The sequence below is a fragment of the Pangasianodon hypophthalmus genome, chromosome 12, assembly GCF_027358585.1.
Source record: "Pangasianodon hypophthalmus isolate fPanHyp1 chromosome 12, fPanHyp1.pri, whole genome shotgun sequence".
NCBI lineage: Eukaryota > Metazoa > Chordata > Actinopteri > Siluriformes > Pangasiidae > Pangasianodon > Pangasianodon hypophthalmus.
The window spans coordinates 20364979-20380203 of record NC_069721.1 but is presented as its reverse complement, the minus strand read 5'-3'; the positions used below and the strand labels follow the sequence as shown (position 1 = coordinate 20380203).

The window sequence follows — 15225 nt, the reverse complement described above, 5'->3', positions numbered from 1 at the left end:
TATAAAAAGGCTAAATGGTTTGTTTTGTAGCTCTCACGCAACATAGATGCAAACTTCAGACACAAATATGTCCTGGCTGATCAGCTACCTTTAAAAAGTATGAGTTATATACTGCTACAGCTACAGCTCATCCAGCTGTGGATTCTCTACACACCAGCGTGCTACATCTGAACATGCTGTAACGTGCAGTAAGGCAGGAGGCCGCAGGCTTTGTGTGTCTAGAGGCATTATCCAGAGAGGATGACTTTTTCATGGCACTTAGCGGCACCCGTGGATGCCGTTGGATGGAGAAGTCCAGCGTAGAAGATCGTTTAAGGAAGGGCAGGCGTTTGTGAAAGGGTATTTCTGGGGCAGCCGGCTTGGGCTGGCGGCGTTTCATCCACTTCAGGACAATGATGAGGCGCTTGACCAGCTTTTTGAAGTGGAAGACCCAGTACTGATGAAGTCATGCGGGGACATGCAGACATGCAGCGGGTGGAGCAGATGGAGACAAAGACAGTGACATGGAGCTGAAATGATCATACATGCAAATGCTATTGTGATATCTGACTTTGTGTAACATACTATAATCCAAACCAGGAAAATATTCAATCCATTGAATATTTTCAATGGATTCAGGCTCTCCTTAAAGTTTATAAAACACAAATCCATAATCACATTCATAAATCTGCAACGCTGACTGTAGTTTAAAATCTTCATTTTGCAAATATAGCTAAAGTAAGATTTTACAGTGTTCAAGTTGTGAACTTTTTACATTATATATACACACAAAAATCACCAGTTACACTGCCAAAGCACAAGGGTTTTGAACCAGACATCTTTATGTAAAAGGTGGAGCCAAGTGGCTGGCTCCAGAAAACTCAGCGGGCATTGCTGAAACAAAGTGCTACTCGTTGCAGGTTCAAACTGTCCAAACTTCAAAAAAATTGTAACATGCAAACCCTTAAAGTGAAAATTAAATCATTCAAAACAATCACATTAGAAGCACACAAAAATTGTGCAAGATTCACAAAACTGACTATGGATTTGTAAATCATAAAATTATAGTTTTGATGCTGTGTTCCATATGTCATTTCCAAGTTGGCTAATAACAAAATCACTTAATTCTAACTGATCCCTGTGCATTTAATATCATATTAGCATTTCCTTTAGTGCAGAAGCATGTGGCAAAAAAAAGTGATTTCGCATGATGAAGTCGATAAGAGGACGAAAAGGAGCATGGGAACACAGAGTTGTAATGAGGTGGCTTTATTAACCATCATAAACACCATGCTAGTCTCCAGCTCCTCACCTTTCCCTGCAGGTGCAGATTATTACGGATGATCTCCCGAACTTCATCCTCTGTGTCTTTCTGTGGATAAAGAGCCAGACAATTCACTGACCTTTTACTGAAATTAGAAGAAATAGTTCATTACAAAGTCACACACACACACATTCTCACCCTGCTTGTCATGTGGATAATAGCTGCAATTATGACCTTTTCAAGGACATATTTTTATTACTCTTTCATTATCACTTGCAAGGAAATATACTGTTTGTACATAAATGACTCTGAAGTTTAATTTTAAATAAATGTTAATTATACAATTATTCATTATATTTGCAGAGAAATAGTATGTGAACTGTAGTTTTTTTTTATACACTCCTAAATTTTCACCTTGACTACAAAAGTGACATTTTTTCCATTATGTAACTGAGTTGTTTACTTTCTTGAGTACTTCTGTAATGCTTATTGCACAAGTTAATTCCAATGCCATAACTTAAATAACTTATAAACAATGAAATAAAACAAATAAAATAAAATAACACTTAAAATGCAACGTCTGTCTGAGTTTTTGGGAATATTGCTTTATGTGTTTGTGCGTGTGTGTTTCAGTGTATATTCGCAGTGCCTGGGTGAAGCGGTTCTTGGCGAGGGCGATGAGTTCTTGGTCTCCAGGAGCGCAGATATTCAGACCAACAGGAAGCAGCCTCTTGAGAGCAGCTACAATCAGTGATGTCTGCATGGAATAACGATCGCCTCTCTTCTTCATCTTCTTTCTCTCCTGGTCCGACACTGCCCCCTGTGGACCAATAAGGCAACGTGCAGGTGAGGTGTTAAACTGGATAAACCTCACTAAATTGCTGTAAATAAGGGCTCTAACAAACACACAGTACTGACAGCATGGAGCGAGCTTACGCACAATGCAGAACTACACAACAATGAAGTAACAGTGATGCAGGTCCAACAAACAGATCTGTGCTTTTTAAAGAGCAATGAATTTCATTTTGGACACAATAAAAACGTAATAAGAGTAGGACGAAACCTGAGAGCTACTCTGGATCTTGAACAACAGTTTATTTAACTCTTTCATGCAATCACATCAGTCTAAATGTGGGTTTAAACACTAAAAGTTTATTAAATTCAAACAATAACCATTTAACTCTTGACATTTAAACAACAGGGATGAACTGAGTTCAGTGCTGCCTGACGATAACTTGCTAACTTTTAATTTTAATGTACATTTTTTTAACAGTTACACTTCCGAGATAAAGATGTGGCACCACTGACACTCTACAGCCATCATTACTAATTATTTTTGGTTATATCTATCAATACGCCTCTTTCCTTGTTCTACTGTGCATGATGTCCATACAAATATAGTTTTTATTGTTCTTGGAATGTCCTTCCTGTATTATGCATGAAGTTGAATGCTCAAATCTGATTGGTCAGAAGGTGCATTATTTATGTGTAACAGCACAGATAATTCCAGCTGTAACGATTAACAGATTAATATTAATGAGCTTGCTCTAATACAGTATTGTTTCTATAATAACAAGTCATACACAGGGATTTGTACAGCAGATTCTCAAAATAATCTAAGACTAATAATAAATGGATTTAAAAATGGGTTGTTGTTTAAGAAAGTAATTCTTATCATCTTTTACGTGGTATGGAGCCCCAAAGGGTACATGGTGATGGAAAAAAATATGAGATGGGAGGAAAATTTACATTTCAATGCTTCTGCATTCTCTTGTAAAGATATTTGCATTTGTGAGAGACCAAAAAAAAAATTTGTGAGAGAACTCAAAAAATTGTGAGAGAACCCAGAGTTTCTCGGGATAACGCATAAGCATTGAAATATAAATTTTCCTCCTCCCAGCTCATATTTTTTCCATCACCATGTCCCCTTGTGGGCTAACATTTTTGTTAGAACAACTTTTATGTAGGAGCCTCGGTTATGCTTTACAGTTTCACGGTAAAGTGACGGGAAATTAAACATTGTAATTGTTTGCAAATCACTACGGTATAAGTGGAATAACACACTCCAGGCGTGCTGTTATACAGAAATGATGTGTAATAAGTAACTCGCCTTGCGCCGTGTGCTGGATCACACTCTCCAGCATGCATTATTTTCGTAAACGGGACAATCTCTCGTGTGTGATTCCTTACAGATTTCTCAGTGAGAACAATCTAGACAATGAAGTATGTTTAAAAATTCCAATGAGACACAGTAAACTGATTCCCCATGTGTGTGTCCACTTACCTTGGACATTTTGGACTTGGTGTCAGTAATGAGGAACGACATGTTGTTTATCTCATTCTGAACAACAAAGTTCTGTTCCTCTCGTTTGAAATTCTGTAAAACAATTCAGCAACAGTAAGCTGATTAGAGAACGAACATTTTGTATGTCAAGTTGCTCAGATCAATCTTACTCAAGCACAATCCTTAAAAGGATCATTCAGCATGTACCACCAGACATCTGACTGAACCAGAACAACCTCAGAATTATTCACAAAGTCTCCACAACACTGTCATGATCTACAGCCTCAAAACAGAATAATTTCCCACAAAGCACTAAAAATAATAGTGCATAATTAAATAGACTGAGACAATGACGGAGTGTCTGTCTGCAAGATTTACTGTTATTGTTACAGTTCACTTGTTTAAAGTGACAATGATTGATTGCATGTTAGCTGATGATTTATGTGTGGGTGTGTGTGTGTGTGTAATCATTTACATGGGATTTGGCCCAGAAGATGAAGACCTCTGCCACCATGCGGAACAGTTCTTCAGCCTCAGGGTTTGGTTCTTTCAGCCACTTCGCTCTGAAAACACACACAGTGAACTACGAACTCCACTTCACAAATACACACTTCATTCCAGCCTTAGATAGAATCTTAAAACTGCACACTCATATGCTTCATCACACCTTCATGCTTAGATAGCTCTACTCAGCTGAGTGTCCAGGCATGTCTTCCCACTTGTATGTCACCCATGTGCTCATCTGTGTGTTTCGGTGGGTACTCTCACCTGTTATAGTCGACGAAGCGGATGAGGAGTGGATAGAAGGCATACAGGTCGCGCACCAAGATGGTGAACTCATCCAGAATGAGCAGCTCCGACTCAGACATCTCACCACGGCCTTCTGCTTTCATGTGTTCTTCATCCAACAGCACGGTGGCCGCCTTCTTCTTCAGCTTCTCCATCAGCGGCAGGAAGTGTGTCTTTAACAGCTGCGGCCGGGCTTTACTGATGATGGGCTGAGAGAAGACTGCAACAGGATAAGTGGATGATATGGCCAGAGAGAGGTGAGAAGATAGTGGAAAAAGGAAAGGCGATAGAGATTTCAGCACTCTATAAAATATATGCATTTTAAAATCCTAACAAATTATGAAAAAAATGTGCTAGAAGATAGACATAGCAAAGCTAATGAGTTTTTTTTCCTTGCCTGAGTTGTTTGTGGAATTTACCTAAATCAAATGAATTAGTTTGTTCTATATTTACTGATTTCACACTCTCAGACTTGAGTTGAAAACCAGCAGCCAGAGTCGACACGTCTAGCTATGAAACTTCACTGACAGTTGAGAAATTAGAATGTGTGTTTTTCTGACATTTTTTTTAAATATCTGTGACAACTGTTATGCAAAAATCTGTATTCATCGCTATATAATATGTGGATAATTAAATAAAACATACATGTCCACACCGAATAATCTGAAAATTTCTCTCTCTCTCTCTCACCAGCGAGCCTCTTCATCCAGGCACCTTCGTCAATACCCAAGTTGTTGTAGATGATCTTGAGGATGTTGCCCAGCAGTGTGTTCATGTGCTCAGAGGTGAGTGAGGTGCAGCACGTTTCGGCCCGCTCCGGGTTGCTCTCAGGCCCGTGTTCCCACCAATGAGACATGTAGCTGCACAGCATGGGCAACACCACCTCCATCACATGGGGCATCTGAGTGTAGCGCATGCCTGACTCGGCCAGCTCCATGATCTCTTCCAGAGCTTTCTCCAGGGACGGGACCAGGGGGCACACCTCCTCCACCTGAGCTGGGAGACCGCATGCTGCGAGAGAGAGAGAGAGAGAGAGAGAGAAGACAGGAAAAAAAAGACAGAGAGAGAAACAGTAAAATATGCCGTCCCTCTCTGAAACATGCAAACATTCCCATGGCCGTTGTATGCTGATGAGCAAAACGTCTCCGCTCACCTGTCCTCTCTCTGGAGCCTTTAGTGTTGTAGATAGAGAAGTTGTTGTATTTGTTGAGATGAGGTTCCAGGAAGGCCACAGGGAACGCACCAGAGAATGCAGCCAGGCACTCACCAAGAGCAGGCCGCTGCCTACACAATACAGCGTTAATAACACACCTATCAGATTCACATCATTTCCTTAGAACTAACTCATCATAACCTGGCAGAGATTTATCCTGGACACATCTCAGAGAGGCATTATAGTACAACAGACAGGGTTAATAGACTCATACTCACTAAAGAAAAGTAATAGGTGGCTTGTAAATAGTGTGTATATACAGTGTGCTGCCTCTTGATAAAGTGAAGGCTTCTTCCATATACACTATAAAACGTTGTGCAGCAAGTTACCTTTCTACGTAGATACTTTTACTGGTGCCAAGTGAGTAAAGGCTGTTTAGGATCCTGTAACAGGAGACCTGGACATCATCCACTGTTAAAAAAGACATGGTGCATTTAACGCACTAGGACAGGGAACTTCATTCGTGTACTTCATTCAATATTACAACAATATTTGGCTATTCATCTAGAAACATATTAGAAATATCACTCAGTAAATGTAATACTGAGGGTGGGCTGTAAGCAGGAGTTAAATTCGAGTTTATTAATTTCTTAGAGTATTCCCTGATTGATAAATATTGATATCAATTATTGCAATTCTTATTTAAGCCACTATTACTCACAGGCCACTTATCAGATATATACTGCAATATTTAGCAAATATACAATTGGCTTGTCTGCCAAAACTGCATCCCATCTTTAAAATTCATAAAATGTATTTAAAATTTATTGGTTGAAGCAGCTGGAGACAAGGAAATGAGATACACCCACATGTTTGCTTAAAGGCTACGAGAGAAGTCTGCTGTTTGCAACGTCAGTCAAATGGCCACTCCCTGTGAAATGAGGTTCTTTTCCATGCTTACTGACTAATTATAATAGACTATATCCACCGCTATAGCTAATGGTCTGGCTTAAGCGACAGTTTACCTATTCACCTGCTTTAAGACACTGATCACACATCATCTAATCTCTATGCATTTCCTGATTTGTATCAGGAGTGTAGTGTAGTGTAGTTTAATCATACATCTACATAGATATCCAATATCCAATTAAGAATTTATAACACGCATTTCCTGACATCATATCTTGTGCTGTATATTCAGGTTACAGTTCAGAATTCATTGTACTCTTCCAAACCCACAATGCTGTGTTTCCCAGAGAGAACCTTTTCCTTGTCAGGAATAACAGGCTACAGACCAGGCTGCTAAATCTCCAGAAGAGTGCCACAGCCAACCCATGAGTAGCCCACTAGCTTACTAATTGTGACCAATAATATTAAATCTTTCAGTAGTTTTAGCAAGTGCATTGTACACTGTCAAAAATGACATCTAAGCAAATGAAAATATTGTGAATATAGTGTATCTATATGTATAGTGTATCTAGTATTTCTCTTTATAAGTTTACAATAAACCAAATAAAAGATATAATATATATATATATATATGATGTAGCTAAGAAGTAATAGAAGCTTAGGACCAGCTGTCCTCCTGAAGAACTGCACGCTAAGGCACATGAAAGGTATGTAAAAAAAAAAAAAATGCACAAATAGGATATCTCTCCAGTTATTTCATGTAAAGTGTATATTATATGATGTTGTACATGTTCCTCTTCAGGCAGTAAATCACAGTAGGTCTTACACTCACATATAAGGTCCTCTCCAAACAGGTTTTGACCGATGTGCTCAAACAGTGAGGACAGGACGGGCAGCAGAGCCACAGTGGTGTAGTTGATGATCTGGGTGACTCCTCTCGGCTGGGTTCGAGTGTGTGTGAACTGACCCTGGCGTAGGTTTTCCATGGTCCGCTCCAGGTCCTCGGCAGCATTATCAAAAAACGCCCGCAACGCTGCCTTTACCGACTCCAGACCTGTCTTCATAACTGTCCTACAGCGAAAAGTGGGACACACTGTGACATTAAGACTATGTGCTTGTAAATTTACAGTGACTTTAAAACTACAACTGAGTCGCCTTACATGACTGACCAAACTTTATCAAATAAATAGTCTTATCTAGCGAGCTAATGTAGCTAGATTGCATGTGTAGAAAAATGGCTTGCTAACCTGTGAACCAATTAAATAAAGCTTTTACAAGGATATGTAATGCTCCATATAGATTATCTAGGTGTCTATTATGTTTATTATTAGTCATGACAGATATAGGAATTACTGACAAAATGACCATTTGCTGTACCAATACTTCATTTCTGATTAATTCTGCACACATACTATAGGAAATTCTGACTTAAGTCTCCAGTTTGCTGTTTGGTAGTGAAGTCACTGACCTGGCATCTAACGTCTGTCCCAATATGTGAAGACAGTTCACGATAGAAGTAGCATCGTTTCCTGGGAAAGAAGTAAAGGACAGGTCAAAGCAAAGGACAGCGAAAAGCACTCAACATTTCTTCGGCCTGCCACAGGAGTAAAGGAGCAAAAATACAGTACTTTTTTTTTTAAACAGAGCCACCTACCCAGATATTTTGATAATTTTGACTCTAATATTTATTAGCATGCACCTACAACAACTACACAATACAACAACTTGCTTGTTTCTGGACAATAATTTTATCTTTAAAATCATTAGGCAAATTTGGCAGATCTACAAATTCTTCTTCTTCTTTCGCATTTTGCAGCCATTATTAACTTCCTGTACAATTTGTGCTTTGGAATTCCCAGGCCAAAATGAAAAATTTAGAAATAAAGGTGTGACTCCACTTTCTGGTTTGATTCACACCTCCTTGTATTTTGCATATCTTTCTGGTTTTATCATTAGCTGGTGTATCAAATTGCACATCATGACATAAAGGTATTATTTTAGCTATTCATTTAGAAGCTCAGTACATAAAACAGTCTTTTACCCGGGTCTGCACATGAGAGGTTTGTTAAATTCAAACACTAACAGTTTTGCACAAGCCCCTTCCCCTCTGTCTCATGGTGCAGGATGGGAGGGGTTAGTGCAAAAAGAGTTCATATCTTCATATTTTTCTGCAAGTACAGTACATCACCTGGGTCTTCCTACAGTGCTATATATGCAGTTATGATCACTCAAACTTTGTCTTGAGTAGTACATAGGATATTTAAGTACATAGTACATAGGATATTTAAGACACGTTATAATTTCTACTTAGAAATTATACCAATTTTTGTAATAAATTCTGCTGTATTTGATAAACATTGTCCACTACTCCTGGGTCCTGTGTTATGGTGAATTTCATGCTATCATACAAATATTCTGCTATCAATTAAGCTTACAGTTCAGGAATTGGATATATAGTACAGTATTTCTCCAAATGCAAAACCTCCTTTAACACTTTGGAGTAAACTCTGATTGAAACGTAATCATAATTACAGTATAGTTTACAACAGAATTTTTGCCTGATTTGTTGTGCTTTCAAATAATTAACATTAATTAACAATAATTAATAAGAAACTTTATTTTGAACATTTTGTTGTAACAAAATTTTGGACCAGAACAAGCTCCAAATTATCCTCCAACCCACATTAGTACCAATTACAATATAAAAAGTTGTGATATGAGGAACAACAAAGTGAAAACAAAATGAAAATGTTTCATGCGTCATCACCTGCAGTCAGTAAGGGTGACATGTGATGCCAGTCTCTTTTACAATTTGCTTTACTCACTAAACACAGAGACTCACTAAAGGTGTGGGCCACTCAACTGCTATCATGCACTTACAGACCCACACACACATACACATACACACACACATCAGAAAACAAAGCCAAACAGTTAGAACAACCTTACCAAACAGAGATATCCTATGTCTGACAAGAACTCCCAGTTTGCAGAAAAGACTAAGCAAGAAGAAAAAGGTGGATGACAAAGAAAGAAGTAGAAGAAAGGAGAAACATTAGTAAACTAAAAAAAAAAGCAAGTTCAAAATAGGTAAAAGCCGAGATTATAAAATAAAATGGATTACATGAGGCTTGAACAGGTTTGAAGAGAGAAGATTAGCTAACAATGTACTTGGCAAAGATGGTATTAAAGACTTTCAGAGAAAATAAACAGATTAAGAACTTGTGATCTATTTGTCTTCGTTCAGGTTCGACTTCACCCCTCCCAACCTCCAGGAGTGGTCAGAATCACCTGGATACCTTCTTGTGCATGTACGCGCTGTGGCACAGCAATGACACACCACTAGTGAAAAGTGTTTGCCCTTTTTTTTTTTTTCCTTTTTCCAATTAAACACAAAGGTTTTCCTTAGGTTGTCTGTGCTGCTGCTACCTGGGCATCTCCACAGCCTTTCTCAAGGTTCTAGACCCTGCCAGTGGTGTGAAACTGGCTATAGTCCAGTTTCTGAGTGCATCAGTCTCAGTGCATCACACCTCATTATATGACTTGGAAAAGTCTCAACACAGGTGTGCATGTGCACACAAAGGTATGCAGGTGATTCTCCACACCTGCAGTTATCTAGGGTTCACAGAACCACAGTTATGCACAACCGTTAGTCAAATAAATTTATTTTTATATACTCTTATACTTTGCATTCTTTGCTGCAAACAGGAGTCACTAGGAGTTCCTCTAGAAAATAAATAAATAAAAAATTCAGTTCTAATTTATGTTGAATTTTTAAGGGTTTCATTTCATTTGACTTACGCTTGTACATAACTAGGATTTTTTTTTTCATCCTTCCTCACCTGGATAATGTATGTCAATAATGTCAGGAGGAACAGAACCCACTTTAAGAATAACCAGAAAGGTGTTGAAAGATGGCCACCACCAATGTACCCAGTTGCATGCACCCACACCCACACTCACACACACGAACAAACACACATCACTAAGGAATCAAATGTGCGGGTGTGTGTTAATCAGAGAAATGCTACACCCCACCTGGTCACCATCTCCTTCTCTTTATTGGAAGCATGGCCTCCGCTGCTGATTGGACGGATGGCAGTGGACAGGAAGTAGAGTCGATGGTTCTTAAAGTACTGGTCAACCAGAGGCAGAACAACCTGTCAAAAAAATGAGTCATAGTGTTTGTATTATAGTCTGCCTTTCAAGGGGGTCCTGTGGGAAGACTTTCCCTGGGAATGGTGGTTTGTTTTACTAGAACTGAAACAGAGCTTTACTAAAACTTTTAAATAAAAAAAATAAATAAATAAAAAGTAAACTATAATGTACAATATATCTACCTGCTGTAGGTACCATACAGAGGGCTTCTCAAAATTCATTTTCCTCACAGACTGTGCCATAGTGGGTTATAAATTTGTACAGAGGAAAAAGGCTTAAAGTTCAAAGGCTAGATTAAAAATACATAGGAAGACAAAACTTTGTGTTTCGAGGAAGCGCAACCCTGGATCCCCTCCAATTTAAAAACTTTCCCAGTAACTTATGTGTCCAGTGTGATCATGTATGAAAGGAAGGAGGAAGGAGCTTTCAATAAAATTACATATGGAAAAAGAAGATAACTTTCAGAGTTCCCTTTGGGTAGTAAGTAGAAAATGTACTGTATTTGTAAAAAAGAAACCAAGAATAAGCACTGAACCTTTCCAAAGAACTTCATCTGCTGCTCGTGAGGAATTTTGTCTCCCTTTGGCCGTGTAGTAACATCTGAGACAGACACAAAAATGCAGCAGCAAAAATAAATGAAAGGCATGTAAAGGAAAGTTATATCCAACTGCAACATTTAATGCAGCATTTAACATTTAATTTTATGCAGACTATATATGTATATATATATATATAGTCTCTCTCTCTCTCTCTCTCTCTCTCTATATATATATATATATATAGAGAGAGAGAGAGAGAGAGAGACAGAGAGAAATCTCCCTCTATGAGTGAGGATGCTTAAAATATGCAACACTTAGTTTGTTTGAACCAAGGCTTATCTCAATGCTTATGTAAAATATTTACAGAAAGTATTACACAATCTGACGGTACACATTCTAAAGCATATAAGTAAAAAGCAAAAGCACTGTACACTTAGTCATATGTACTAGTTTCTTCACTTAAACACTTACCAAATTCCAGCATGTGTTCATGAGCCTCATCCACATACGTGATGAGCTGCTGCAGAAATGTGTAAGCAAAGCGCTTCTCTATGGACGGAGTGTCGAGCTCTTGCTCCTTCATAGCCCTGTAGAGTAAAAAAAAAACAAAGGCTGATGCTCATCATAATTTAAGATGCAGGGCTTTGCAGGACACCAACATGGACTCATGGCACCAACAAGCTTAAGTTTATCTCATGAGAAATGCAAACAAATTTAAACAAGCAAGAGTGGTTGGAATTTGTTTGATTTTATGAAAATTAAGTCATAAGAAAATGTATCAACTCTAACAACGGTGAAATAACACTGAAAATCCCACAGACATGCTAGTAAAAATTCATATTACTGTAGTTCAAGTGATAGTAGGCCCTTAAAAAAAAAAAGATTTCATGGTACGTTAACCTACAGATTTTAATTCATAAAGACTGGATGTTGAGCTAGGTAGTGTGGTGCCTAGCTGAGTGATTTGTTGGGTTTAAATGAAGCAAATTTTCAGGTGACAAAGGGATAATGATCCAGACATGTGTCCTACTTGAAGAAATCACATTCACCTGTAAAATATGGCATGTTGTCAGTGTGTGTATCAGAGATACACGACACTTTCTCACCTTGATACAGTGTATCCATTAATCTGAAGGAACTTGAGGATGTCTTGTGCTTTTTCTCTGTCTTTGGATTTCTCTTTGGCAGTTAAAGTGTCATAGGGAACCAGGAGTGGATGGCTTCCCCCTCCTACAAAATAAGCCATCAGGCAAAGGGAAGTGAAAACTGTAGTCTTCAATCACTGGTTCCCAATTCATGTCATTCAGCCTGCAGTCGAACACTCAACAGCTCTGGAACACTCTACTGCCTGTTAGAACATCATGAAGCCTTCTCAAAGCAGATTGAGAATTTATCCGCTACACAGTGTACCAAGTGGATGGCTATATGAGTAAAGAGGAGGAGCTGTAGCCACATCTCATAGCTATTAGTGCATGCTCCTACATAAAAAAAAAAAAAACAGGATCGGAGGTGGGATCATAACAAGACAAGTGTCAAATGTTAAGGGTCATCTATTTAATAAGGGATTTTTGACAAGCTAAGCCATAGAGTGGGTCTAAAGGCACACAGGATACAAGATTTGTTCACACTGTGCAAAAATGTGAGTGTCTTCATGCACCTCAGATGGGTGACAAATTACCAAATTAAAGTAAAAAAAAAAAAAAATCTGGAGAAATGGGAAAAATTCTGATTAAATAGGGATTTTTGTGTAAGTGAGTTGACAGGGCTCTAAGTACACACAACCACACAACAACAAGCCAGAAATGCTTTTAATATATCTTTCTTCCCTTTAGTCTGAAATCATTTTTTTCTTTTGTAATAAAAATTAACTAAATATGACTTTAATGGCAAATGGTTGGTTAGAAGTAAGACCATCCAAATTTGTAACAAGATATTAAGAATAATCACCTACAGTTAGACTACTGGTATTAATCCAGAGTTTAAACAGACGTGTATCCTGACCTAAGGCAACCCTTTACCTTCATCACGTAGCAGTGAGGTCCTGCCTTTAACAAGTATTTCATTTAGGAGAGAGGAAAAGGCACGTTAAGAGAAATCAGTGTCAAATCTACTATTAAAACACTGCACACTTAAGCATTCGTTTTTTTCTCCCTAAAAAAGAAAAACATTCAAAACAGAGTAGGTCACATAGAACACAGATCTCATCCGGGGCGTACCTTTGGCTTCCAGTTCAAGCTTCTTCTTCTTGGCCCAAATATTATGATAGTTCTCTGCGAGCAGCTCTGCCATGGACTGCAGGTCAAAACCAAACAGACACAGAATAAATGATACTAAATGTAAAATGATTTCAGCATGTATGATTAGCATGATGTATCACTGAACAGCTTTTCACTCACATGCAGATCCCGGGACAGGGTCACATTGCTCATGTCCACTGGGCGAGGACTGAATCCATGAGCGCCCTCTATAGACAACTACAGAAAACACACATAATCAAAATCTTATCCTGGAATTTCTGTCACAATAAAAAGAATTCACTCCAATTTTTGTTGTTAAACAACAGCATGAACACTGAACATAGGATTCATTAACAAGCAAATGTGATATAAGTAGTTTTTTTGGAAACCCAAGGTTCATATTCAACCCAAACACACGCATGGACACTACCTAGGCTAAACCATCATTCCTTTTTTTCCTCTCCTGTTTAAAGAGCATTAGCTCTCAGAGGCAAGTGAATATATAACCTCCAGCCCTCTTGCCCTCCCTAAAGAGTGTGAGCTTGATCAGTGTAAATAGTGAAAGTCTAGTCAATAGAAAAGGTGAGGCCTGAAGCTGTGGTCGGTGTAAGCTGTGATGTAACCTGGCTGGTGAGGGAGATCCTGCGTGTACGGGTGTGTAAACTGGCCGGGTCGCTCTCTCTTGTCCTCTCGATGCTCCAGCCCCAGGACAGCATGGTCTTCAGAGTTTCTCTGATTGGCCAGCGGTATACCTCTTTATCCTGCAAGACAGGCACAAAGACAGAGGCAATCACAGTGCACAGAAGAATAATAACAGGTTCATTCTATTATTTTATTCATGCAATGAAGCAAACAGAGCTGTATTTCCATTTGCCAGATGGACAATGAATGCACTGTGTCGTTTCCAGTATTATATAATATTAAAGCCTAGTGAGGCTTGATTGCCTGATGCCATGGGGAGGTTCTCTAATTTAAGTGATTACCAACATTGTAACAGTCTATAAGTTAAACTTTTTTTTTTTTTTGCTAAACACAAAGCTCCCTCAGTAATCTTTGACCTCTCAGTAGTGTAATTTTGATTACCCATTCATTCAAATCGGCTAGTCCCTTACAAATTACAGAATGGTAATTAAGAGGGAGTTTCAACAGAAATATAATGCATTACACCATCACTGCTGCAGGTTTGTTTCCACACAGACAAGTTCCTTACAAACCAGGGCTCAATTGTGTATTGAAAATAATAGCTATATCTCTTTCAATATTATTAATGTTTAGCTTTTTTAGGTAGTATTATTTATATAATTAGCTGTTTTATACATTTGTGTGAAACTGGGAAAAGGTTCCGGTGAAGATTTTTGAATTACAGACGCTCACTTATACACAAAAGTGATTCAGCATTTTTGAGTTATAGTCTCTTGTGAATAAATGCATTCTTCATTTCAAGAAAGCATTGCATCTTTTCTGTACATCACACCAAACCACCAATTAGCAAGACAAATTCACCCGATTACATTAATTATTGCCCAGCCCGGAAAGCAGCTCGCTAGAACCCTAGACTGCTGTGTTTAGATAGATCAGAAATCATTTTTCTGAACTTCAATCAGGTTCAAAATCTGCTTTTCTACTCAACCAAAAGTAGATAACACAGATAATGGAGAGAATGGTGTGAATAAAACAGATAATGGAGAGACCTCAGACTTTTGTACATACTCTGTGTATAACAGGGGGCTTTACCTTCTCAGACAGTCCCTTGTAAGCCTTTAGCAGGGGATGAACTTTGGAAGCCTCACACAACTGCTCACCATGTACCCAGCCATTGGCAAACTAAAGAAAGTCAGAGAGAAAAGACAGATGAATATCTCTAGATTCATCAAGCTCTTGGAGCAGATGGTGTTAAAGCCCTACGCCTCATT

General features: G+C 38.5%; 1 protein-coding gene across 11 annotated transcripts in view; it reads right to left on the bottom strand.

Moving 5' to 3' along the window:
- The window catches only part of ryr2a (ryanodine receptor 2a (cardiac)), a 180298-nt gene that overhangs the window by 36529 nt on the left and 128544 nt on the right, over positions 1-15225 (bottom strand). For 7 of the 11 annotated variants that reach the window (XM_026915121.3, XM_053238396.1, XM_026915128.3 and 4 more), the window contains exons 53-71: positions 15047-15136; positions 13936-14073; positions 13472-13549; positions 13292-13367; positions 12182-12305; positions 11547-11662; positions 11072-11136; positions 10417-10538; positions 9328-9377; positions 7847-7907; positions 7211-7449; positions 5859-5940; positions 5470-5600; positions 5007-5327; positions 4296-4536; positions 4003-4090; positions 3528-3620; positions 1893-2063; positions 1292-1351 (exon numbers count right to left, since the gene is read on the bottom strand). In XM_026915121.3, the coding sequence (XP_026770922.3) occupies positions 1292-1351; positions 1893-2063; positions 3528-3620; positions 4003-4090; positions 4296-4536; positions 5007-5327; positions 5470-5600; positions 5859-5940; positions 7211-7449; positions 7847-7907; positions 9328-9377; positions 10417-10538; positions 11072-11136; positions 11547-11662; positions 12182-12305; positions 13292-13367; positions 13472-13549; positions 13936-14073; positions 15047-15136 (2346 nt within the window). Of the gene's footprint in view, positions 1-154; positions 437-1291; positions 1352-1892; positions 2064-3527; positions 3621-4002; positions 4091-4295; positions 4537-5006; positions 5328-5469; positions 5601-5858; positions 5941-7210; positions 7450-7846; positions 7908-9327; positions 9378-10416; positions 10539-11071; positions 11137-11546; positions 11663-12181; positions 12306-13291; positions 13368-13471; positions 13550-13935; positions 14074-15046; positions 15137-15225 lie in introns of all 11 variants that reach the window. The other 4 variants (XM_053238392.1, XM_053238395.1, XM_053238393.1 and 1 more) reach the window with 1 other exon arrangement.